The 23,435-nt window shown below is 50.2% G+C and overlaps 2 protein-coding genes across 3 annotated transcripts; one reads left to right on the top strand and one right to left on the bottom strand.

Annotated features, from left to right (window-relative positions):
- The first annotated feature begins 4,237 nt into the window (after nucleotides 1–4,237).
- Nucleotides 4,238–10,220, top strand: UBXN10 (UBX domain protein 10). Of its 2 annotated transcripts, none has more exons than XM_066563844.1 (2): nucleotides 4,238–4,302; nucleotides 7,863–10,220. In XM_066563844.1, the coding sequence occupies exon 2, from the start codon at nucleotides 7,868–7,870 to the stop codon at nucleotides 8,747–8,749; it is 882 nt and encodes a 293-aa protein (XP_066419941.1). In that variant the 5' UTR covers nucleotides 4,238–4,302; nucleotides 7,863–7,867; the 3' UTR covers nucleotides 8,750–10,220. The 2 variants fall into 2 exon arrangements, with proteins under 2 accessions (XP_066419941.1, XP_066419942.1); XM_066563845.1 differs by lacking the exon at nucleotides 4,238–4,302 and adding an exon at nucleotides 4,586–4,641.
- Nucleotides 10,221–10,956: 736 nt separating this feature from the next.
- On the bottom strand, nucleotides 10,957–23,397 carry LOC136565320 (ATP-dependent RNA helicase DDX19B). The gene is made up of 12 exons (XM_066563843.1): nucleotides 23,289–23,397; nucleotides 22,299–22,347; nucleotides 21,832–21,885; nucleotides 20,830–20,965; nucleotides 18,925–19,017; nucleotides 18,240–18,342; nucleotides 17,194–17,308; nucleotides 16,861–17,038; nucleotides 15,600–15,837; nucleotides 14,461–14,623; nucleotides 13,195–13,386; nucleotides 10,957–12,791 (listed from the first exon to the last, which is right to left on the bottom strand). The coding sequence occupies exons 1-12, from the start codon at nucleotides 23,343–23,345 to the stop codon at nucleotides 12,730–12,732; spliced, it is 1,440 nt and encodes a 479-aa protein (XP_066419940.1). The 5' UTR covers nucleotides 23,346–23,397; the 3' UTR covers nucleotides 10,957–12,729.
- Nucleotides 23,398–23,435: the final 38 nt, after the last annotated feature.

Genomic DNA, 23,435 nt, shown 5'->3' with positions numbered 1-23,435 from the left:
CCTGGGGCTGCCCTGGAGAGGGAACAACAAGGATGGGTGATGATCCAGGGCAGGACAGAAGCTTCTCCAGTGCCCAGAGGAGCTGGGTGCACCCGGGCAGTGCCTCAGGTGACGTTGCTGTCACTGTGGGTGCACAGCCCTGGAAGCATCCCCGGGTGAATCCTGGCTGCTCTGTATCCCAGTTTGGGATGTGGGGCTTGGCAGGGACCCAGTGCTTTGTCCTGCCTGGGGCTGCTGGAGCAGCTCAGGACCTGCAGCCTTCCCCCCATGCCCTGAGCTGCCTGATGAGCACCAGGGCAGTGAAATCCCCTCTTCTTACCCTGCCTGGACCTGCAGTGCAGCGCTGCCAGCTCAGCAGGGTGGGTTTATATCCCTGTGAGGCCCACCCCCTCCTCTGTCTGTGCTGATGGTGTCAGTTGTCCTAAGCCAGGCTTGCCAGGAACAGGGAGCCGATTCCCATCCTTCTCTTCCCCAAAAAACATGAGTTTTCCCACTGCAGTGAGCACCAACTCTTCCTCCATCATCTTGCTCATCACTGGGCATGAGGCCATCTCCATCCCTGCATGAGGCCACTCAAGGCCTTGGCCATGGCCATGGTTTTAAAATCCATGGGATTTGGTGGCTGGAGAAGTGGGACAAAAGTGATTTACACTCAGGATGGCACCTCAGAGGACGTTGAATCCTTGTTCCAGGTGTGGAGGCAGCACTTTGGGCTCAGTATTTCCTCAGTTTTGCCAACTCACCCCCTGAAGCCTCAAAGATTTCTCTTGGCTCCTTGCAACTGCCCCCCCCCCCCAAATCCATGGCTGCATTCAAATCCAGCTGTGCCAAATTGCAAGGGAGAACAGCAAACACCAGGACTGCAGATCCTGGGTCTGCAGTTTTCCTGTCCTGCCCTCAGGTTTTCAAGGCAAGGGGTCTGTGAAGTAATACCACCAGCAGCAAAGGCTGAAAAAGCCATGAAAACCCGACTTGGAATGCTTTGGGAATACAGTTTATTTAATTACCACAGCCCAAGCATGACACAGAGACACGGGGGAGACAGAAAAGCGGAGAAGATAAGGAACAAAAGCTGCTGTTTTCCCTTGAAACCGTGGGGCCAAGAGCAAACACAGACACAAATGCAGGTTTCAGGCAGTATGCAGGGCCCCACCCTCAGGGATTAACCACACTCCTGGAGAGGGGAATTTGGGGTAGGGAATTGTGAAGAAATGACCTCCAGACTGGTCTGGAGTCAAGAAACCTTTGTTGAAATTCCTGAGAGCCACCAAAGCTGACACTGGAAGGGATGTCACCTCTCAGCTGCCCTCCAGGGTGGCAGAGCTGTCTGTCCCAGGGTTTTCCTTCCCTCTAACCCTTTATTTCCTGCTGCAAGTGGAATAAAACCCCATGCAAGCCTGTTAAGGATGGGGAGTGACATCTCACCTGCCTCCCTACTCGCCATCTGCACAATAAACCACTCCAAAATACCCCAACCCCTGCTTTCCCCACCTGACTTTTAAAACCAGGGCATCCCTAATAATAAATTAATCAATCCTTTCCCCCCTTCCTCCACAAAATACTTCCAAAACTGCAGAAGGTTTTCCCTACTGTGGTAGCTGCTGTCTGTGCTGCACCTGCTTTGGCAGGCCCTTGGATTTGGGGGGGAAATCTGGGGTTTTGCTGTAGAGTTTTGATGAATCTGTGTGGAAAGCATTGTCCAGAGACATAAATGGAGAGCAGAGAGCTGGGATCATGTGGATTTGGGATCCCATCGTGGTTTTAACCAAATACTCTCATTTAAAACCCTCCTTCTCTGTGGAGGACCCATTCAGGGGAGTGCCCACATGAAGCTAAACCCTGTCTTTAACTAACCCACAAACTCGAGGCCTTAAAAACCACCTGTGGAAGTTATTATCCCATTGGAAATGTGGAACTTTTCAGCCTTCCTGTGGAGCAAGGAGAGCTGGGTATCACCCACCCATCTGTTTGCTCAGGCCCTTACTGAAGTGCAAACACCCCGTGTGCTTTGATCTGCAACATTGCTAAACATCCTGGGCTGGGGTGAGCTGATAGGAAACTATTTCCCTACTTATTTTATTTCTTTTTAGTGCACAGGTTGGCCTTGATCCTCCCACCCTGCAGGGTGGAGACCCCAGGTTTATGGTGGAAATTTATTGCTTGTTTCTTGCTGCCTTCGATGGGCATCTGTCAGTGGGAGCAGCAGCTGCTTAAGTAGGAGTGGGTTTAGGAAGGGATTAATGGGGGGAGATGGAAAAGGTTGGTGTAATATGGAGTGTTCCTAGAAGGAAAACTGGGATGTTTCCCAGAAGGAAAACTGACTCAGGGATCATTTGTAGCCAGGGGGGATCAGGAGGACTCCCCCTCCCTCCCAGCTGCAGCTTTCCCAGCACGAAGAAACTCCCCCAAAAGAGTTGTTTTAGGTCCCTTGTGATCTTGTGTGTAAAGTGTAATTTTAGAAAGGTGTTTTCCTCAGAATTCATGAGTTTGGGGTTATTTGTCTGGTTTGATTCAGTGGCCACTGAATCACAGGGAGGTTAAAGCCAGTCTTGTGCTCCCATCCTGCTGCCTTTGCTCAGGAGGGGCTGTAGCACCTTGGTTTTAAACTGTTGGGGCTAAACCCCAAAGATTTGGGTGTTTCAGCAGGGTGGCACCGCTGTGGTTTTGCTTTGGGTGAGTTGGAGGAATGGGAATTCCTGCAGGAGGGCTGGGACACCCCAGCACCAGCGTCACCTCTGGCTGGAGTTTGTGAGAGCCCTGAAGCACCCCCTGCTCCCCGCACTCCATGTCCGGCAGGACAAAGCTTCCAGAACCTTCCCAAAGTCACGGGGCTGCTCCTGTGCCACGCCAGGCCTGGGGCCGTGTCACAGAGCCCACAGTGGGTCACAGCTGTCCCTGAGGCTGGGGACATCCCCAGGACCCCCTGGGACAGCACAGCCCTGGTTCCATCCACCCGGGACAGCCTGGTTGTCCCCATCCCTGTATCCACACCAGGACATCGCAGCCATTCCCAGCCCTGGGTCCACCCGGGAACATCCCAGCTGCCCCATCCCTGGGTCTGTCCCTGGATCCATCCCAGGACATCCTGACCATTCCTCCCCCCCCGCCCCCTGATCCCGGGATCCGTCCTGGGACATCCCAACTGCCCCACTCCTGCCTGTTTCCATCTCCATTCTCATCCATCCCTGTTCTGTCTCGCATTCCTATCCCTGTACCCTTTCCTGTTCCCATCACCGTTTCCATCCGTCCTGGTTCCCATTCCCCACTCTCATTCCCCATTCCCCATTCCCCATTCCCCATTCCTATTCCTGTTCTCGTTCCCATTCCCTGTTCCCATCCCCATTCCCCGTTCCCATTCCCTATTCCCATTCCCATCCCAATTTTCTGTTCCCATTCCCTTCCCCATTCCCTGTCCCTGTTCCTGTTCCCATTCCCTGTCCAGGTTCCCATCCCCATTCCCTATCACCATTCCCTTCCCATCCCATCCCCGTTCCCGTTCCCATCCCCATTCCTCATCCCTATCCCCGTTCCCCATTCTCCATTCCCGTCCCTATCCCTGTTCTCCATTCCCATTCCCTGCTCCCATTCCTGTTCCCTGTTCCCATTCCCGTTCCCTGTTCCCATTCCCCATCCCCATCCCCATTCCCCATACCCTGTTCCTATTCCCGTTCCCATCCCCATTCCCATCCCTATCCTCGTTCCCATTCCCGTTCCCGTTCCCTGTCTCCGTTCCCGTTCCCTGTCTCCGTTCCCATTCCCCATTCTGTGTCCCCTTTCCCGTTCCCATTCCCGCTCCCCGTTCCCGTTCCCATTCCCTGTCCCCATTCCTGTTCCCGTTCCCTGTCCCCGTTCCCATTCCCCATTCCCTGTCCCCATTCCTGTTCCCGTTCCCGTTCCCTGTCTCCGTTCCCATTCCGCATTCCGTGTCCCCATTCCCGTTCCCATTCCCTGTCCCTATCCCCGTTCCCGTTCCCATTCCCTCTCCCCATTCCCGTTCCCATTCCCTGTCCCTATCCCCGTTCCCGTTCCCATTCCCTGTCCCCATTCCTGTTCCCGTTCCCTGTCCCCGTTCCCATTCCCCATTCCGTGTCCCCATTCCCGTTCCCATTCCCTGTCCCTCTCCCCATTCCCGTTCCCATTCCCGCTCCCCGTTCCCGTTCCCACGGGCGGGGCTGGGGCCGGCTCGCGGCGGGGGCGGGGCCGGGGCCATGGGCGGGGCCGTGGCTGTGGGCGGGGCGTGGCGCGCGCCCGGCAGCGCCGCGGTGGCCGCGGTAACGGCGCCGTGAGGCGGGCGCGGGGCAGGTGAGGGGCGGCGGGGCCACTGCGGGACCGGCACCGGCACCGGCACCGGCACCGGGGGAGGGAGCGGGGGCTGCTTCTGGGGCTCTGGAGCCGCGCTACAGGGCCCCGCTCTGCCGGCGGGGCTGCGCTCCTGCCGTGGGCCCGGCCGTGGGCTCAGCCCCCGACCCAGCTGTGGGCCCGGCCGGGCTGTGGCACCGAGGGCTCTCGTGGGGCTGGGCCAGCCCTCACCAGGACAAGGGCAGTGGGCAGGGAGTGATGCCCGCGAAGTTCCACCTGAGCATGAGGAAGGACTTCTTTAAACACCTGGAATACATTGCCCAGAGAGTGTCCCTGACAGAGGTATCCCAGACCCGTCTGCCCACAGCCCTGTGCCTTGTGCCCCGTGCCCTGTGCTCTGTGCCTTGTGCCCCGTGCCCTGTGCCCCGTGCTCTGTGCTCTGTGCTCTGTGCCCTGTGCCCTGTGCCCCGTGCCCCGTGCCCCGTGCCCCGTGCTCTGTGCCCTGTGCCTTGTGCCCCGTGCTCTGTGCCCTGTGCCCCGTGCTCTGTGCCTTGCGCCCCGTGCTTTGTGCTCTGTGCCATGTGCCCCGTGCTCTGTGCTCTGTGCCCCGTGCTCTGTGCTCTGTGCCCTGTGCCCCGTGCCCTGTGCCTTGTGCCCCGTGCTCTGTGCCCTGTGCCCCGTGCTCTGTGCCCTGTGCCCCATGCCCTGTGCCCCGTGCCCTGTGCCTTGTGCCCCGTGCTCTGTGCCCTGTGCCCCATGCCCTGCTGTGCTCTGTGCTCTGTGCCCTGGGCTGGCCCTGCTGGGGCGGGGAGGTGGCACCACCTGAGCTGCCCTTGTCCCTTGCAGCCTGGCCCAGCTGGGATCCCGTGCTGTGGGTCAGGGCTGTGCAGTGCCCAGCCTCCCAGGCCCTGGGGGCATAGCCCTCCCTGGCTGTGGTTCCTCATGCCAGCCCTCACCAGACCCGGTTTTCAGCCTGTCCCCTCTGTCATGCACCGTGCTGGGGCAGTACAGGCACTCACGGAGGGCCCCACCAAGGCTTCTGCCAGGTTGGTTGGCTGGGGGTTCATTCTTGGCAGTGGCAGCATGGCTGGGGATATTTGTCAGCGCTCCCGGGTGCTTGGGAGTTGTGCCTCAGTGCCTTGTTGCCTTGGAGTTTATTTGTTAGCAGCAGTAAGGAGGAGGTGCAGCCCCTGTCCCTCCCACGGGCTCCTGGGAAGCTGGGATGAGTCACCTGGGCCACTGTCCCTGTCCCCTTCCGCTGGAGGCTCAGGAGGGACAGGTCTGTCAGCTGGGGCTGGGCAGGGTGTGCTGGGACTCTGCCTTGGCCGTGCTGAGCTGGAGGAGAAATGAAATGTTAGATAGCAAACACATCCCTGGCAAAGTGCCACAGGGGCTGTTCTCTCTGTTTGGTTTAGAATAGAATCCCAGAAGGGTTTGGGTTGGAAGGGAACTTAAAGAACATCTTGTCCCACCCCTCCCAAGGGCAGGGACACCTTCCACTGTCCCAGGCTGCTCCAAGCCCTGTCCAGCCTGGCCTTGGGCACTGCCAGGGATCCAGGGGCAGCCACAGCTGCTCTGGGCACCCTGTGCTAGGACCTCCCTGCTCTCCCAGGGAACAATTTAATCCAAGATCTCATGTAACCCTGCCCTCTGTCAGTGGGAAGGCATTCCCTGTGTCCTGGCACTCCAGGCCCTTGCCCACAGTCTCTCTCCATCTTTCCCATTAGTTCCCTTCAGGTACTGGAAGGCCACAATGAGGTCACCCAGGAGCCTCCTCTCTCCAGGCTGAACAATCTCAATTCTCTCAGCCTGTCCTCCCAGCAGAGCTGCTCCATCCCTCTGCTCATCCTGGTGCCTTCTCTGGGCTCTCTCCAGCAGCTCCAGGTCCTTCCAGGGCTGGGGACCCCTGCGGGTCATTCTTCTCCCAGAGTTGCTCTTCATCCCTCCTCCACCCAGGTGTGCCTGGGATTGCCCCAGCCCAGGTGTAAGGTTTTGCCCTTGGCTTTGCTGAATTCCTGAGGTTTGCACTGAGCAATGCACTGCTGGGGGACAAACAGCAGCTGAATGTGACTGTGTCATTTCTGGAGAATGCCAAGCAATCCAAGGTGACCTTCCCCCCCCCCCCCCCTTGGTAAATGCTGCCACAAAACCCACAGGAATGGAAGAGGAGGTTCCCTGTGGCACTTCTCCAAAGCGTTGTTGTGAGGTTGTGACCCAGGGGCTGGGCTGTCTGTCCTGGCATAGCTGAGAGCTCCAGGCACAGCTTCCTCTGGGAAACACGCAGCAGAACGTGGCTTCCTCCTCAGTGGAGGTTGTATCACAGGATCATGGAATATCCTGAGCTGGGAGGGACCCACAGGGATCATCCAGCCCAGCTCCTGGCCCTGCACACACACTCCAACAATCCCATCCTGTGCTTCCCTCAGAGCCTTGTCCAAATGCTGCTGTGGCAGCCTCGGGGCTGTGCCCATTCCCTGGGGAGCCTGGGCAGTGCCTGCATCCTCTGGGGAAAGAACCTTTCCCTGATATCCAGCCTAAACCTGACACAGCTCCAGCCATTCCCTCAGGTAAATCATTCTCTGTTGAGAAAATTTTGGGCACTTTTGGACCAAACTTTTGGTCTCTGGAGAGTCAGAACAGGTTTATGTGTATTGAATCAGGGTTTTTCAATCTCAATGGTCTTGAGATAGATCTAAAATATGAAGTGAAGTCAGTCTTATCCCAAAATCCACAACGGGAACTGAATCTGCCATTGCAGGAACAGTGCAAAGGCCAGAGCTATGCTCTGAGCTTCACTCCTCTCCCATTTCACAGAGTTTCCAGCTTCGGAAGAAAGAAATTGTTCTTTCCATCAAAAACTTACATTCAGTGGCAAAGAGCACAACTCCCCAAAGCTCCGGGTCAGCTTCACACAATTCCTGCCAAAGCCAGTCCCTCCAAAGAACACATCTCCCACCCTCTGGGACTCAGCCCTTACTGCACAGCAGGGTTGCAGTGGCGCCCAGTGATGCCCAGTGACACCCAGTGATGCTCAGGGATGCCCAGTGATGCCCAGTGACACCCAGTGATGCTCAGTGATTACCCAGTGATGCCCATGTGATACCCAGTGATATTCAGTGATGCCCAGTGATGCCCATGCAGTGATACCCATGTGATGCCCAGTGCTGCCCAGTGATACCCAGTGATGCCCATGTGATATCCAGTGATGGCCAGTGATGCCTAGTGATACCCAGTGATGTCCATGTGATATCCAGTGATGCCCATGTGATACCAGTGATGCCCAGTGATATCCATGTGATACCAGTGATGCCCATGTGATTGATACCTAGTGATATCCAGTGATGCCCAGTGATGCCCAAGTGATAGATACCCAGTGATACCCAGTGATACCCATGTGATACCCATGTGATACCCAGTGATACCCAAGTGATTGATACCCAGTGGTGTCCATGCAGTGATACCCCAGATTTATTACCTGACACAGAGCACAGTGTGGGAGCCTCAGGGAGGCTGGAGACTCCTGGCCAGTCCCTGTAACCTTTCCCTCTGCTCCTGCCCCACAGGTGCGATGGCCACAGCGGCTTTCCAGGACTCAGCACCAGCTCAGCTCCGCTTCCCTCTGGGCACAGCCACTCTGCCGTGGGGCAGCACCATCACCATGCACGTCTCCAGGCCCAAATCTGCCAAGGGACAGAGGCCAAGCTTGAGCCACTGTCAGGGCACGGAAGCCTGTCCATGCCACGTGCCAAGTTCCCTGCCGGCAGCCTCTCCTCAGGAAGTGGTGAAGAGCCGGAGAGCGCCGCTCACAAAAGCAGCGTTCCCTCCTGCCAAGGTGTCTCCTGGGAAAATCCCAAAGCTCCTGCAGCAAGTGCCTTTGAAGACCTCCTCCTCCTCCTCCTCCTCCTCCCTGAACAGGTACCGGGTGCTCCCCTCCATCAGCCGGAAGGGCGCAGGGAGCAGCGCCGTGGAAGCCTTGGCTGAACGCACCAACCGGCTGGGAGTGAGCGAGGGCCAGGAGGATGCTCCAAAAGCCACCAAGGCTTTTTCTGGAGGACAGGGATCTGCCAGCACACTGTCAGGAAGTGGCATTCCCACTGAAGAGAGCTCACACGTGCACTGTGCCCCTGAGCAGTGGGGAGGGCAGGGGAGGCAGGAGAGCCCCTGGGTGCTCCCTGCAAGCCTGGAAGAGCCGCACGTGCTGCTCGCTGTCCGGTCTCCCTCTGGGCAGAGGTTTGAGCACCACTTCAAGCCCTCTGACAGCCTCCAGACCGTCCTTGCTGTGGCAGGACAGAAACTGTTGGCCAACTACCAACACTGCAGCCTTGAAACCATGGAGGTGCCCCGGAGGAGCTTCTCTGACCTTACAAAGTCCCTTCAGGAGTGCAGGATCCTGCCCAAGTCCGTGCTGTGCATCCGACAGGACGAGCAGCACGATGCAGCAGATCTTTAGGCACACAGAGACACTGTGGTCCTTCTGCTCAGTGAGCTGCATTGCTTCTTCAAAAAACTGAGAGTCTGATGCTTCCTGCACCTAGTTCTTAATCTTCTATCTCCCACAAAATCCCCAGGAAGAAGAGTTAGGGATATCTAATAGTACTTGAAATAGTATTTCAGAAAATAGTATTTCAGATGCATTAACCTGATTCATACAGAACAGCCTGTGTCACCTGTGCCATCACAAATTTCTGCCTCAGCACCACCAACCTTCAGCCTTTCTGGTTTGTTGAAGTTCCCGATGTTCTTTGAAAACTCAGGTTTCCAAGACCTCTCCTCTTGTCCTTTTCCATGTTTTGGGAAGGTACCACTTCTCTGAATGCAGAAGCACCATTTGGGAAGGTAGAAACAGAACTGGTTTAGCTACAGGACCACCTTCAATAGCTTATCATTATCTTAAATGTCTTCTCAAGAGACTGAAAAGGAGATCAAACCCCAAACCCATCTGGAAATAACAGTAGTAACACAGGAATGAGTTATTGTGAAGTATTAAATTGCAAGACTGGTTTTAAAATAGCTGTGAGGACTCAGGTCTTTCTGGGTAACCTCAGTCCAGCTCTAACTGTGACTAAATCATCTTTTTAAGAACAAATAATTATTAATTTGGATGTCTTGGGGAGCAACAGGATTTTCTCCTTAGTTTTCCTTCTCTTATTTGGCTCATGTGATCCATAGGTAAGAAGAGGTGGATAGTTAAGAAGGGATGTTACAGATAATTCCATTTAACCCCTTTACACTGAAGTGAGTTAGTCCAAGGAGCAAGTGCTGCTTAGGGGATTTTTAAATAAGATATTAATGGGATTTGACTGGGATCTGGCTCAAAGAGCAAGCCATCTTTTACTGCACCATCTTTAAAAGGCTGGTTGGGTGACTCAGCATGTTTAGGCAAACACAATGTGCTTGTGCTAAAAAAAGAGAAATATCTTCTAGTTTCTAATGGAACTTCAAAGGCAGTAATTTCTAATCTCCTTTAACAATGGACACTTGCCACACAGATGAGTGAGTTTAAATGTTTTGAGGCAAACCAAATTTATTTTGAAGCTCAGTGTAAATGCCAAACCAACTCTGCACAGGAGCACAAACACCACAGGAGCAGAAAGCTGTTTGCTGGTGCTGGCTCTGAGTGTGGTACCTGATGCTAAACCAAGTGTTCAGAGTCCAGCAGCTTTGTAAAACCAGCATCTGATGGAACAGTGGTCCCTGCTGCTGTTGGTGATGGGAATGACTCAGCAGCAGTCACAGATATCAAAACATATGGATGCCTTCAACAGAACCACAAAATCACTTGCTTTCAGGAAAAGGGACCATTTTCCAGGTTTCCTTCAGAGTTAGGTAGTTAATTCCCTATTTCTCCTGTTGTGGGTACTGTTACTCCTGTGTTTCAGAGTATTTCCATCCTGTGTTAAATAAAATCTTTTAGGCTGAAACTTGAACTTTAAATGATTTACATGAACTGAGGTTTATCCATCACACCTGCTTTAAAGAAACCTCCAATTTGACGGCAAATACCTCAGGGGCTGCCCCAATCAGCCTTTGGATGGTCAGCTGCCTCCACACCACCTGCCTGAAGTTTGTACCTGCACCCTGTGCTCAACACAAGCCTGCAGCCAAGGAGGAAGCACTCTCCATCCATCAGTGACAAGCTGTGACCTGAGCTGGGGAGCACCAGGCAGCTGTGAGAGCACAGGGGCTCTGAGCAAGAACAGAACAATCAGACAGTTCAGAGTAACTTGGCTCACAGTGGATTTCTCATGCTGCAGGATGTTCCTCCTGGATGAGTTTGGTTCTAATCACCTCACCCAGGCTACAGCATCTCCAAAGATGGGCAAAAAGTATCAAGTTTTGATCTAGGCAAGCACAGCACAGGGAAAACGCCTCTTTTCTCCCTCAGTTCTTCTCTTCCAATCAGAACTGTTCTGGGGAGATTTTAGCAGCAATTCTAAGTCCAGCATAAGAAGCAGGGGGGGAAGAACAATATTTATCTGACCTCATTTATTGTGTGGCATCATTTAACAAACTTCTTAGTGGGAATCTTTTAAGAATTTCAGCATTAAAATTAATTCTGTCACAAATATAAAACTTACCAGGACTTTTGACTGAGAATGTCCTTACTGAGGCTTTTAAACACCAACAAAGTATTCAAGCAAGAAGTCAGCAAAGGGATTGTTCAGTATGTGTTCTTTAATTCCAATTAAAAGTACATTAGAAACAGCACACAGGACCAGCAGCAGCTTCCATGACAATTCAACCCAATACTCTGCTGTCACCAGGTCATTCAACTGTACTAGGAAAGTAGGTGATTAAATCAAGTCTTCCACTCCACACGCAAGCACTCACTCACCTGCCACTTTAAATAGGATTCCAACAGAATAAAAATAGATACACCCCAGAATACAAAAAGTTTAATTTTAAGCTGTTTTTTTTTTCTTCACTAAAGCCTTTATACAAATTGATAAAAGGGTGCACAATTTCCTAAAATTTTAGGTACATTTTAAATGAGCCTTTTTTTACTTGGTAAAAGGATCCATATTCCTGTCTTTGAACAGAATATGATGGCCAAAATTGCAAAGAAAACAATTCAGTTTAAATTTACAATTTATACATTTGTTTTGACATGATTCCCACGCTGAGTAGCAGGCCCATGGCTGCTCATGCATGTCCCATTTCCCCCCAACAAAGAGCTGTGCACCCTAAGTTCTGGTTCAGGAGCCTCCTTCTCCTGGAGACTGGGCTGGGGGACAGCCCACAGTGTCCAGCTGTGTGCACGAGAGTGGTCCCAACACACAGGAGGCATCATCCTTCCTTCTCCAGGAGCTGTGAATCCTTCCTTCTCCATGGAACACCCTGGGGCAGGGACCAACAACCTATTTTGCACTATGGAGCACTTCCCACCTGCAATTTGGCTGAGCAATTTGACTCAAAACTCTGGTACTGAAATGTACTGCAACAGGTAAATTTGGTGTACTAAGGGTACATTTTTTTGGTCAGTCCAGGCTATCATGATTTGTTTGTTCTTTCAATCCTGTATCTGATGGGTGAAGCCCAACAGCTCTGTACATTACCCATGCTGAGCTTCAGAGCATGGTGCATTTAATCACATGGTGAATTTCATTCACAGAGGTGAATTTAATCAGGCAATCCATTAGTACAGTTCCCTTCATACTGCCCCTCCCACCCCACCCAACCACACCATAGCCAGGTTAAACACTTGGGATGAACTTCTGTAGTGTCACCACCACCCACATTACACAGAGAGGCCATCCCAACAAATCCAGGACAAAGGAAAAGAAAACACTGCCCAGCAAAGCCACACGGCACCTGTGTTTGCAAGTAGGAGCTACTGGAGACATCCTCAGGACAATTTATGGAAGGAAAAGCAGGGCAAATCCATCAGAAAGCCAGAAATGAGTCTTAAAGAGCTCAGGGGAGCGCCAAAGAGAATGACATCCTAGTTTGTACAAGTTAAGTATTTAGCCAAAAACCAGCTGCCTTGTTTGGGGTTTTTAGTTTGGTTTTTTTTTAAATTTTTTTTCCTTTCCTTATGTCCGTTATATATTCAGCTGTTGGATTTAAACTGATCAGGTTAATGCTGTACATTATTCCAATTAAAGATAATAATTTTTTTTTCCTTTTAAAATTTTAGGTATTCCCTATTGCCTCTCTTTTGGCAAGTGTATTTCTCAGAATTCCAAAGATCATCCCATTTTAAGGCTAAACTAAGAAATGTTAAAAGCTTCTGTAAACATTTCCTCTTCCTCCCCATAGTTGCACAATTTGAAGTCCAACTGCAATTTTGAACATGAGGTAATTTTTGTGTACTCATATCTTGAAGAGTCCTTTTCGGGACGAGCCGAGAGGCTGTGCCAATCCAAACGCTGATCCAATTGTAGTGGGAGAGCTTCCACAGCAGGGCACACACCAGTTCCAGCAGCTATTTCAGTTATTTATCTTCTCAATTTCATCCAAGTCATCAGTATCCAATTTGTTTATCTTTTTGTCTGGGAAAGAAGAGAAATAAGTCAGATTTCTTAACACTGAGCAGAGAAGGGAACGCTGTTCTCCTCAGCTGGACCCGAGTTCTGGTTTATCAGGGAATGTTCAGTCAGGTTTTAAAAATACAAATTAAAACTGTTCCCTTTTATCAAAGGCCCATCTGGGTACTCCAGAACATCCACTTCAAGGACTATCCAGGCAGACAGCAAACACAGCCTGATTTATTCTGCTCCTGTCCCAGGCAGCAGGTCACAATCCCAAGTGATGCTACACCAAACACTCCTGCTGTGCTCCTCTGCCACCCATTTAAGGCTCAACAAACACCCTGAGACCTGCTCAGCATCCAACAAATCAAATTCTGCAATGATTCAACAGCTCAGAGAAAGGAGAAAGCCTGAGGGTACGTACTGAAATGTTCCTGGATTCTGTTGAGGATGTTCATGCTGTGCTTGCTGTCCACCATGTTAATGGCCAGCCCTCGCTTGCCGAAGCGGCCGGTGCGGCCGATGCGGTGCAGGTAGGTCTCGTTGTCTGGATTGCCATCCTTATCCACAGGCAGGTCAAAATTGATAACAACAGACACCTGCTCTACATCAATCCCTGGCAAAAAGAGAGCATCGGGTTACACAAATTCACTTAAATCTTTTTGCAGCAGGAACAGCCTCCTCACACTCTGAAATGGAGCTTTTCCACAGTATCCTCATGGGGTGGAAATAAAAACTATTGAGCTTTAGGGAAGAGAGTCCCACTGAAACAGCCAAAGGCACTTAAATATTCTGGAAATTCTACCAGCACTCAAGTATGTCAGAAACTTTCTCCTTCCCTGCAAAGCTCTAAAGACCACTTGTTTTTTTTTCAAGTATGATCCTGTCTTAACTGTTCTAGGATGTCAAATTACACCACAAATTCCTACTGGGAAAGTGAACTGGATTTCACTGGTTTTCATTTTTCCGTACTTGGGCACATGTTCACTGCAAACTCTGAATGTCAGCAGCACAAGGCAGGCTTGGTGCCAGACTCTCACAGGATGGACTTTTCCATCTCAAGCAGCAGGAAGCCAACAAGCAATCCTGTGTTTGCCCACAGGCACACAGTGTAAGAACACCAATTTCTCCCAACTGGAACACCTGAGGATGTGAATTCTTCCTGTGAGCTGGCCAGGGGTATGTGTTATCTTAGGAAGTGCTGCTTGCAGCTCTCCCTGGGATGCCTTTCCAGGCCACCTAAAAACAGAGGCCAGACAAAATAAAGGGAATAAAAAGTGGGTGTATTTATTGAAGTGCCTTCAGGTACATCTCAGGCAGACAAAGCTCCCCAGAGGCCACACTCAAAAATGGACCACAGGTTTTCACTTTTCACTTTTATAAATTTGGTTCATTTGCATATTGGGGGTTAATCCTCCAATTACAGCTTCAGGTAATGAAGTCATTTACCCCAAGTTTGCTCCCCCCAGCTCCCTTTTGTTTAATTTCTTGGAACCTGAGGCAGTGAGGTGTCCTTGACTGCCAGGCCTGGAGAGGAATTGTTGTGTCTGCCCCAAACGGGAGAACAGCAGCTGGCACTGCGTGTGGGGTTTGGAGTTACACACTAAAGAACTGCAGGGTCACAAATACATGAAAAATATAAAAGCTCAAACCCTAGAGCATCACCTGGCCCCACTCCTCCATATCCTACCTCTGGCACAGACGTTTGTGGTCACCAGCACCTTCTCCTTGCCCTCCCGGAAGCGCTCGATGACGGCCGCTCTCTGCTCCACCATCATCTCCCCGCTGAGCAAGGCCACCTGATGGCCCTCCCTGGACAGCTCGGCCGCCAGCCACCCCGCCGTCTTCCGGGTCTGCAACACACAGCAGATGGGGTTCTACTGCTGGAAAAGTGACAATGAACCTCTCTGGGGGCCCACTGAAAGCTCTGTGGCTGCTCTGTTTTTGTCTCACTTACAAACTGTGTAAGAAGGAGGACAATACACCTCAGCCACCACAGGAGCCCCTGATTAATAAGACACCTTTTCTTTGTGCTCTGTTCCTTGGATTTCACTCTGCTGGAGACTGACACTACATGTGTACACTGCAAACTCATGAAACTTGTCACAAAACCACAACTACTCAGCTTGGAAAATGGCAGGGTCAGACCTGAATGTAGTTGTGAAATCCCACAGAGCTCTGCACAGCCTTGAATTAAACAGTTTTTTGAGCTCCAATTATGTCTTGAGACAGCCTAGAAGCACACTGCTGCAGCAGATTCCAAACACTTTCATCCTGTCTGAGCTCACTTTGCCTGGCTGTTTGGTGCTGTCAGTATTGATTTTTCCCTAAAAATTATTATGGCAGCTTCCAGAAAAAGAAAACCAAGTCTCAGTATGATTCACAGTGAGATCCCAGAGGTGTATCCTCAATTACCTGAGGGAAATGAAGTCCCAGGAACAGCTCTGTATCAGCTAGAGAAGCAAAAGACTTCCCAATCCCTCATTATGGCCTATTTTCATCCATTTTCCAACCCCACTTTTTTTCCTTTTCAGTTCAGAGTTTTGGAATAATGCGCACTACTCTGATCTTTGCTTCCGAGGACTTCAGGGATAACAGTGACCAATCAGGAATAAAAAAGTCCAATGTTGTCTCCTGGATGGACAAACCCAGGGAATCAAACCAGCCAGCACTAACGTGGCTTTTGGGATTTCCCTTAAAGATGGAGCCAGAGAAGCCAAAAAGGGCAATTTTGTTCTCAGTTCCTTTCTAGAAACCGTGTCTGGCTTGGTTTTAGCACTTGCAGACTCTGAGGGGTCACTAGGACTAACATTCCTTGGAAGCACTCACATGGCAGAAGATCATGGCCTGGGCGATGGTGATGGCCCCGTAGATGTTACAGAGAGCCCGGAACTTTTCATCTCTGTTATTGCACAGGACATAATACTGCTTGATGGTGTCCAGGGTCTCCTCCTCACGCTTCAGTTTGATAATGTTTGGGTCAGGAACAACTTTTTGAGCAAACTTCCACACAGAATCCTCAAAAGTGGCTGAAAACAGGAGCATCTGGCAGTCCCTGGGGAGCATTCTGAAAGAGAGAGAGAAATAGGGAAGGTTCCCACACAATACTGTCACCTCCTGATATCCTGATGGAATTCATGCTACAGGCAAAGGAAAACCATAGCCCTGGAACCAGTTATTTCATTGGCTGGAAAGACTAAAACCAATCTTCCCCACCCATGATCACTCCCTCATGGATCACAGGCATCCAGACTTACCTTCTTAAAGAGGAATAAACCCTGCTCCAGGGACAGGATTTTTATTCTGTAAGGTGGCCAAGAAGGCCAATGGCATGCTGGCCTGCATCAGGAATGGTGTGGCCAGCAGGAGCAGGGAGCTCATTCTGTCCCTGTATTTGGCACAGGGCTGCACCTCTGTGCAGCCCCATATCCTTGGTGAGGCTGCACCTTGAGCACTGTGTGCAGTTCTGGGCCCTCAGTTTGGGAAGAACATCGAGATGCCTGAGTGCATCCAAAGGAGGGAAACGAGGCTGGAGAGGGGCTGGGAACACAAGCCCTGTGAGGAATGACTGAGGGAGCTGGGGTGCTCAGCCTGGAGAAAAGGAGACTCAGGGCTGCCCTCATCACTCTGCACAGCTCCTGAAAGGTGCCTGTGCTCAGCTGGGGCTGGGCTCTTTCTCCAGGCAGCACTGACAGAACCAGAGCACACAGCCTTAAGCTGCACCAAGGGAAATACAGGTTGGATATTAGGAAAAAGTCTTTTACGGAAAGGGTGATAAAGTTCTGGAATGGCCACCTGGGGAGGTGGTGGAGTCCCCATCCCTGGGTGTGTTTGACAAAGCCTGGATGTGGCACTGGGTGCCAGGGTTTAGTTGAGGTGTTGGGGCTGGGTTGGACTGGATGATCTTGAAGGTCTCTTCAAATCTTGTGATTCTGTGTTATTCTATGAAATGAAACTGCTTGTCATCCCCTGACATTGTGCCTCTATGAACCCCCTGGACTAGAGCTAATCTGTCATTTCAGTCTTGTTGTTTCACTGGTGAGGACACCAATCCCGACTGCAGCCCCACTGTCCGTGTGTCCCTCCGTACCTCTGAATGCGGATGCTCTGGTCCTGGTGGCCCTGGGTGGCGATCATCACATCTGCCTCATCCAACACAAACACTTTGATCTTCTTGGGATCGATGAACTTCAGTTTGGAACACCAGTCCAGCACGGTGCCGGGCGTACCGATTACGATCTGCTCCGAGATCTTCTGCCCTCTCTCCACTGCCGAGACAGAAGGAAGGGCTGCTCTAGGGGGGCTCTGCAGACAGGGAAATGTTTCGGCCCTCTCTGACCGAGCCATTTCACCACCTGACTGCTCTGGTGACCTGAGGAGCATCATTCCCTCAGTCCTGTTTGTGGTGTTTCCCCTTACTCACGTTTGTTGCCTCGGACAGCATACGCAAGTTTCAGCTCCGGGTAGAAGTTTCCCATCTGTTCAATCACTTTTCCTGTTTGAAGTGCCAGCTCGTATGTTGGGGAAAGGCACAAACACTGGAGGAACAGAAGGATAATGAGTGAGGTGATCAACATCCAGGGCAACACTATTACACTTGCTTTTTAAAATCCTTGTTGAAGTTTTCTTCAAGACAAATATGCAAGTGGCTGAACAGTTTCTCAATCATTTCATGAGGAAATCTGATTTAAAAAGTCCCTCTCCAGGCATTGTCTGCTCTGTTGTCACAGTTACCTTCTCTTCCACCCCAAAGCCACTTAACCAACCTCCTTCAGCCTGCACTATTTCTCTGATTTAAGTCCTCACAGAAAAATTTAATTCCTGACATGTGGGAAATGGATTTGTAGAAAATTCTCAAAGTTTGATAGAAGGTTCACATAGTATACATTTGTATGTAAACATATATTGCTTAAAAATTTTATAAAATAGGATAAACATTGTTGAGAGAGAAATGGAATGAGAAACAAGTTTTTAAAAATGACTTTATAAATAAGAGTAAATATTTTGGAGAAATAGAACTATGAAAGATATATTGTAGTAAGACTTATGGGGGTAATTTTAGATGATTAGTTTTAAGGTATTAGTAGTATGGTGTGATAAAAGCTGATAAGCTAAGAAATGCTTATAATGTATTGTAATTAAGAAATAGCTTCTGATTGTGATAGTGTGAATTATAACATCTGTATTATCTCACCCTTCAGAGACTCGCAGAGCAATAGCATCCTGTGTGATGCACAGAAAGGACTGACAGGAACAAGCTTTGAGCAAAATCCACATCTTTTGCACTGAAGGCATTTTGATAAATCCCCAAACCTCCATCCCCTCTAAGCAGTTTAAAGAAATAACACCACGGCTCCATCAAGCCATGGATTTACATCTGAAGGCCTCCAGCAGCTCAGGTTCCTCACTAGATGGCACTGCACGGCCAGGGTGAGGCACGCCCCGGGACAGCCCCATGCCAGAGTTTACCTGTGGATACTTGTTCCCAGGCTCGACCCTGCTGAGCATGGCCAGCACGAAGGCAGCTGTCTTGCCGGTCCCGGACTGCGACTGCGCGATGAGGTTCTGCGGGCTGGGGGCACAGCAGGCACAGCTCAGAGGGTGAAGCACCACGGGGGCACCTGAATCCTGTCACATTTACCCCTGCTCTGCAGGCATGGCCAACCTGACCAGCTACGCTCCAAGGGGCAGGAATTTCTTCCTGCCCAACACTCTCCTCCTGTGTTTCTCAGTTATGGAGATTTGGAAGGAGAGCTGTGGTTATCTCTCAGTCATTTCCCATTTCACACTTCCTCCCCAGTGTCTCAGTACCTCACATGTTCCAGCTCAGGGTTATGGAGAGGAAAATCAGCACCTCAGCTACTCCTACCCACCCAGGATTTCTGAGCCATTTTGTATTATTTCTTCCCAAACTAATGAGGAAATTGGCAACAACGTCCCAAACCCCACAGCACGGCATGCTCAGTACAAGCCCTGGGAAAAGGACAAATCCAGGGCTGCTGTCACATAGTTAATAACCACAGAAACACTGTGACATTTCTCCATCCCCTGGGAGTTTCTCCATCACCCTCCTCCCACCCAAAATTCAGGAGCAGCACACTGAACCTTTCAAATCCTTCTATTCTGGTAGAGAGTAGGAAGAATGTGTACATACGGTTCAGCAAGCATCATGGGCAGGGCATTCTCTTGGATCTTAGATGGTCTGTTGAAGCCCATGGCATAGACTCCCTGCAGGAGCTGTGGTTTCCTGAAAAGAGAAATTTTCATATCATGACCTATTTAAATTCATCTAGTTTTCACTTGCGTACAAAAAGGTGAGAAAAACCCTCAAGAAGACATTCTAGAGCTGTCTCTGCTACAACTCCACCCCTGAAACAACTGTGGTCAGCATCTGGAACCTGGAATAAGTGACAACAGGAAGTCTAGACAGGGAGCTTTGCAAAAACCCCTGGATTTAATAAGTCAGCCTGCCTGTCCCAGCTCAAGGGCAAAGCCTGTGTCTAAAGCCAGCACTGTTTGTTCCAAAGCAGCTTTTCAGACAATCCAGGAATCACAGAGCAGAAAGTGTTAATCCTGTCCTTCAGGCCAGTCCCATTTCCTCAGCCATGCCTAATCTTGGTGCCAAAATTATCACTCCTCGATGACTCAAACGTGGGACAAAGCGTGAGGAACAGGATGAAGGGATCATGAGATCCTTGCAAGGACTTCAGCAGGTTGTGTGGATTCTGTACTACAGCTGAGTGATGCTGGCTCAGGTAAATGACTGATAATTAGCTCAGTTTGCTGTGACTACACCTTGTGATCTGTGGCTGCAAGCCAGCCCTCACACCCAGAACTGTGTGGTGACACTGCTGGCTAGCAAACTCTCATCTGCTGCTTTCTCTCCAGGGAGTTTTCTGCTCTCAGCAGACACTTGTGTAGACAAGGAGACCCCAGAACAACCTAAATCCGGGTTATGGTGCTGGAAATTCTCAGCTGATGACCCCCAGGTGCTCCCTGGATGCTGTGAGTGCTCTCAGAAGAGCTCTCCTTTCCAAGCAGGTTACAGGTCTCCTGCCCACATTTCCCACTGCAGTAACTTCCCATTCAGCACAATATAATTTTGCAAAAATCCTGTATTGCTTTCCAACGATGGCTGGAACAAAAGCTCTTTGAAAACATAACCTTGTGCTGCTCCAAGCAAGGACAGACAAAGCCCAACTCTGCACCAGTTGCCAAGGATACCCCGAGTCATAACAAAATGAAGACTCAATTAGGCTGGCTGTCCCTGTCATTAACTCCCTGGGATTGTTTGCCTTTTGAAACACAGGAATGAATTAGTCTAACAGGCACTGCAGGACCTCAGCTTCTTTTTGCAGACACTCAACCACAAACACTAACAAAGCAAAACATCCTGGCATTTCATGGGGAGAAGGCTCTTTAGCTCCATTTTGCTGCAGAGCTTGTAGAGCAACAAACCTGAGATCAATACAAACACAACAATTCCAACAGGATGTACCCTTCAGCATATTAATACATATATCCATCAACCATGCCTTAAACACAGTTATCATCCCTTGAAAGCTGCACTGGTAGAGGCTGTCAAAGGGAAGGAAGTCAGAAAATACTGATGTCTCCAGTACATAAATCCAGTGTTGCTGGAAAAGATAAGCTGTTCCCTTTGTGCTGTTCACTGCTGTTGTTTCAGATGGAAACCCCTACCAGGCACCCAGATAAACCAACTCTCCTTGCACTTAAATAATACAAATGATACGGTCACTTATTAATGACAGGTTGGCAGTAACCTGATACACAAACCCATGTACTTTTAGGTGGTATCTCCTATGCCACCAAAGAATTTTTCAGGACATGAGGGAGAGGTTCCAACTACCTGATGGGCTCCAAACTCATATCTGTTCTGCCAGTTACAGCAAAACTTCTCTCTCTCAGAGGTTAAAAATAAGGCTCCCCATGACAAACTGAAAAATCCAGTTATAAGGGAGGCTATTTAATATATCTGATCCCAGGATTTGACAGCTCCATGAAGAGAAGGCTCTGGCTCCTCCCAGCAGGCACTTACAGGCGCAGCTCCTCGAAAGACTTCACAGAGTAGAGGGGTGATGTGGGGTCCCTCTGCAGCACCTCCACCTGATTTGTGGTGTCAACCAGGTTACTGCGGATCAGCTTGTTCAGTAAGGACTGGGCAGCTCTGTCCTCTGGGAAAGGAGGTGGAAAACATGAATCCAACAGTCACAGCCTGTTCCAGGTCTCGCTCCCACTGAACTCCTGAGACACTTAAAAGGGACAAAATCCCTCCAAATACTGAAATTCTTCATTAGAGTGTAATGGCTTGAAGAGCCCAAATCTCCTGGATGAGACATTGAGAGATCCCAGAGATTCCCCCATTTAACACCCAGGAAGACAAATCAAACGAGCACTGTTCTAAGGGGGACTTTAACACATCCAGATCTCTGCTTATTAAGATTCTTTTAGCTTAGCATCTACCTGGGACAGGATAAGGCCTCCTCAACCCTCACTCTGACATGTGGGCAGACACCTCCCAGGGTTTTATTTTTAAGGAAGGTTTGAGGATAAACAGTACTTTAAAAGATTTCAGAGCTGAATCACAAGGGTTGAGGATACGAGAGATCCAAATGAGGTTAAACTGCTGCACTTTGGGGTTTTGCTACTAATTCTGTTTCCTAAAACACCTTCTGAAAGAATGTGAGCCTTTACCCACCTCTCAGCAGCCACTGCATAAACGCAACTTGTTGGTTGCTACAGCAATCCCAGCTCCAGGTTATCCAACTGCTCCTGTATCCAGTCCTGCCTTGAGGACACTGCTATCCCCTTATTTCTCTCCACTCTAATCCAGGAGTCTCCCAAGTTATTACAGGACACAATGCCTTTAAAAGTGTTATGGAGGTAGGACATGTCTTACAATTAAGTCCTTGGGGCAGGATACAAGATCAGCGGTCCTGAGACATAAGGCAGACTTACTTTAAGTATATATTAAATCAATAAAATTATAATTAAATTAAATTAATTTCCTTGCCAAAGCTTTTTTCGGGAAGGCACTTACCCTTCTCCTCATCCTCTGTCTTCTCCACATTGTCATCTGCCTTGACAACGGCACCTGGATGGGAACAGGTTGGGGGCACAGGTGAGCTCAGGCCTCGGGGGCAGCCCACACCCCCAGAGCTTTGGAACATCCTGGGAAAAGCTACAAACAGCTCATTTTCCTGAGGAGCTGTTTGGAACATCGTGAAAATCTACAAACAGCTCATTTTCCTGAGGAGAACTGCCCTGCTCCACTGCTGTGCAGAGGAAACCCAAGCACCAGCTCCAAGTACAGTTTAGCAACCACACCAACGGATTTTGCTCACACAGCTCCCTGAGACACCAAAATATTTAGTCTGTGCTGCTGTTTAATCTCAGCTCTCCTGGAATCTCACGATTTACCAGGAATTTACTTTGGCAGCAGTGCTCTGAACCCCCACAGGGAAACATTCCCCCCTTTCCAAGCCCATCTGAGCAGCTGGAACTCACCATTGGCATCTGGTTTGGTTTTTTCATCCTTCAGGTGTAAAGTGCTCAACTAGAAATGAGGAAAAACACTAAATCAGAGAAATTCAAATATAGCTCCCTACATTCTAATTCCAGACAGGAAAACCTGAGCTTTGGATTTGTCAAGTATCGCACAAACCCTGCTCAACTGGAAGGGATGAAGACACAAGAGGAACCTGATTTCAAGAGTTTTAATATAACTATTTCTAAGCAGGAGTTTTAACAGAAATACAAGTTTTTTAAATTGTAATGACAACACAGGGAAGGGGTTTTCTGTCCTGTAGCCTCCACTCCCCAATAGCTCTGCTGATGCAAAATGGGAGAAAATCAGCATTCCAGGATGGAAATAGGATCTGTGCCCTGTCCTGGCTGGCACAAGCTGCCCCAGGATGAATTTGTTTCACCACCTGAAATGTGCAGGGAGAGCAGCCCTGAGGACCTTCCCCACATCCTCAGTTAGTGTTTGGTGCCCAAGCACAGAAAAAACAGAAAACGATTTTTCTGAGGTACAAAGTTACATCTTTTCATTAAAAAAATATGAGAGAAAGAGGAATTTTTTTGGATGCTGGAAGACAGAGCTGAGGCTGGGTGAGTGCCTGAAGCGGTGCAGTGTCTGGATGGAGGGTGAGGGGGATCGCAAGGATGTCTCTGCCCTTTGGATACGCAAAAAAATGAATGAAGGCGAAGAAATTTTAAAAATAATGGTAAGTAAGTAAATAAATAAATAAATATATATATAAATAAAAATTTGGGGTTTTGCTTATAAAGAAAGAGCCCAAGCCCAGGGACAATCGGATACCCCGGGCCCTCCCTGCCGCCACGGCAGAAAATGGGGCGAAAAGGGTTTCTGCCATCGCTGTTTTCTGTGAGGAGGCGGCGGGGGCCGCGCGGCCCGGGGGACCCCGCGCCGCTGGACCGGGCCGGGTCGGGCCGGGCCATCCCGAGCCCCCGCGGGCCCCGGCGCGCACTCACCGACTCGGCCGCCGCCTCCTGCTCGTCCACGGCCAGGGCCCACGAGTCGGTGGCCATGGCCGGCCCGGGGTGGCCGCAACAGCCGCGATGGCGCCGGGCGGGAGCGGCGCCTGCGCGCCCGCGGCACCGCCCCGGCACCGCCCGGAC

The sequence above is a fragment of the Molothrus aeneus genome, chromosome 21 (assembly GCF_037042795.1).
Source record: "Molothrus aeneus isolate 106 chromosome 21, BPBGC_Maene_1.0, whole genome shotgun sequence".
Taxonomy (NCBI): domain Eukaryota; kingdom Metazoa; phylum Chordata; class Aves; order Passeriformes; family Icteridae; genus Molothrus; species Molothrus aeneus.
Note: the sequence above shows the minus strand (reverse complement) of the source record. Positions and strands in the feature narration are given on the sequence as shown.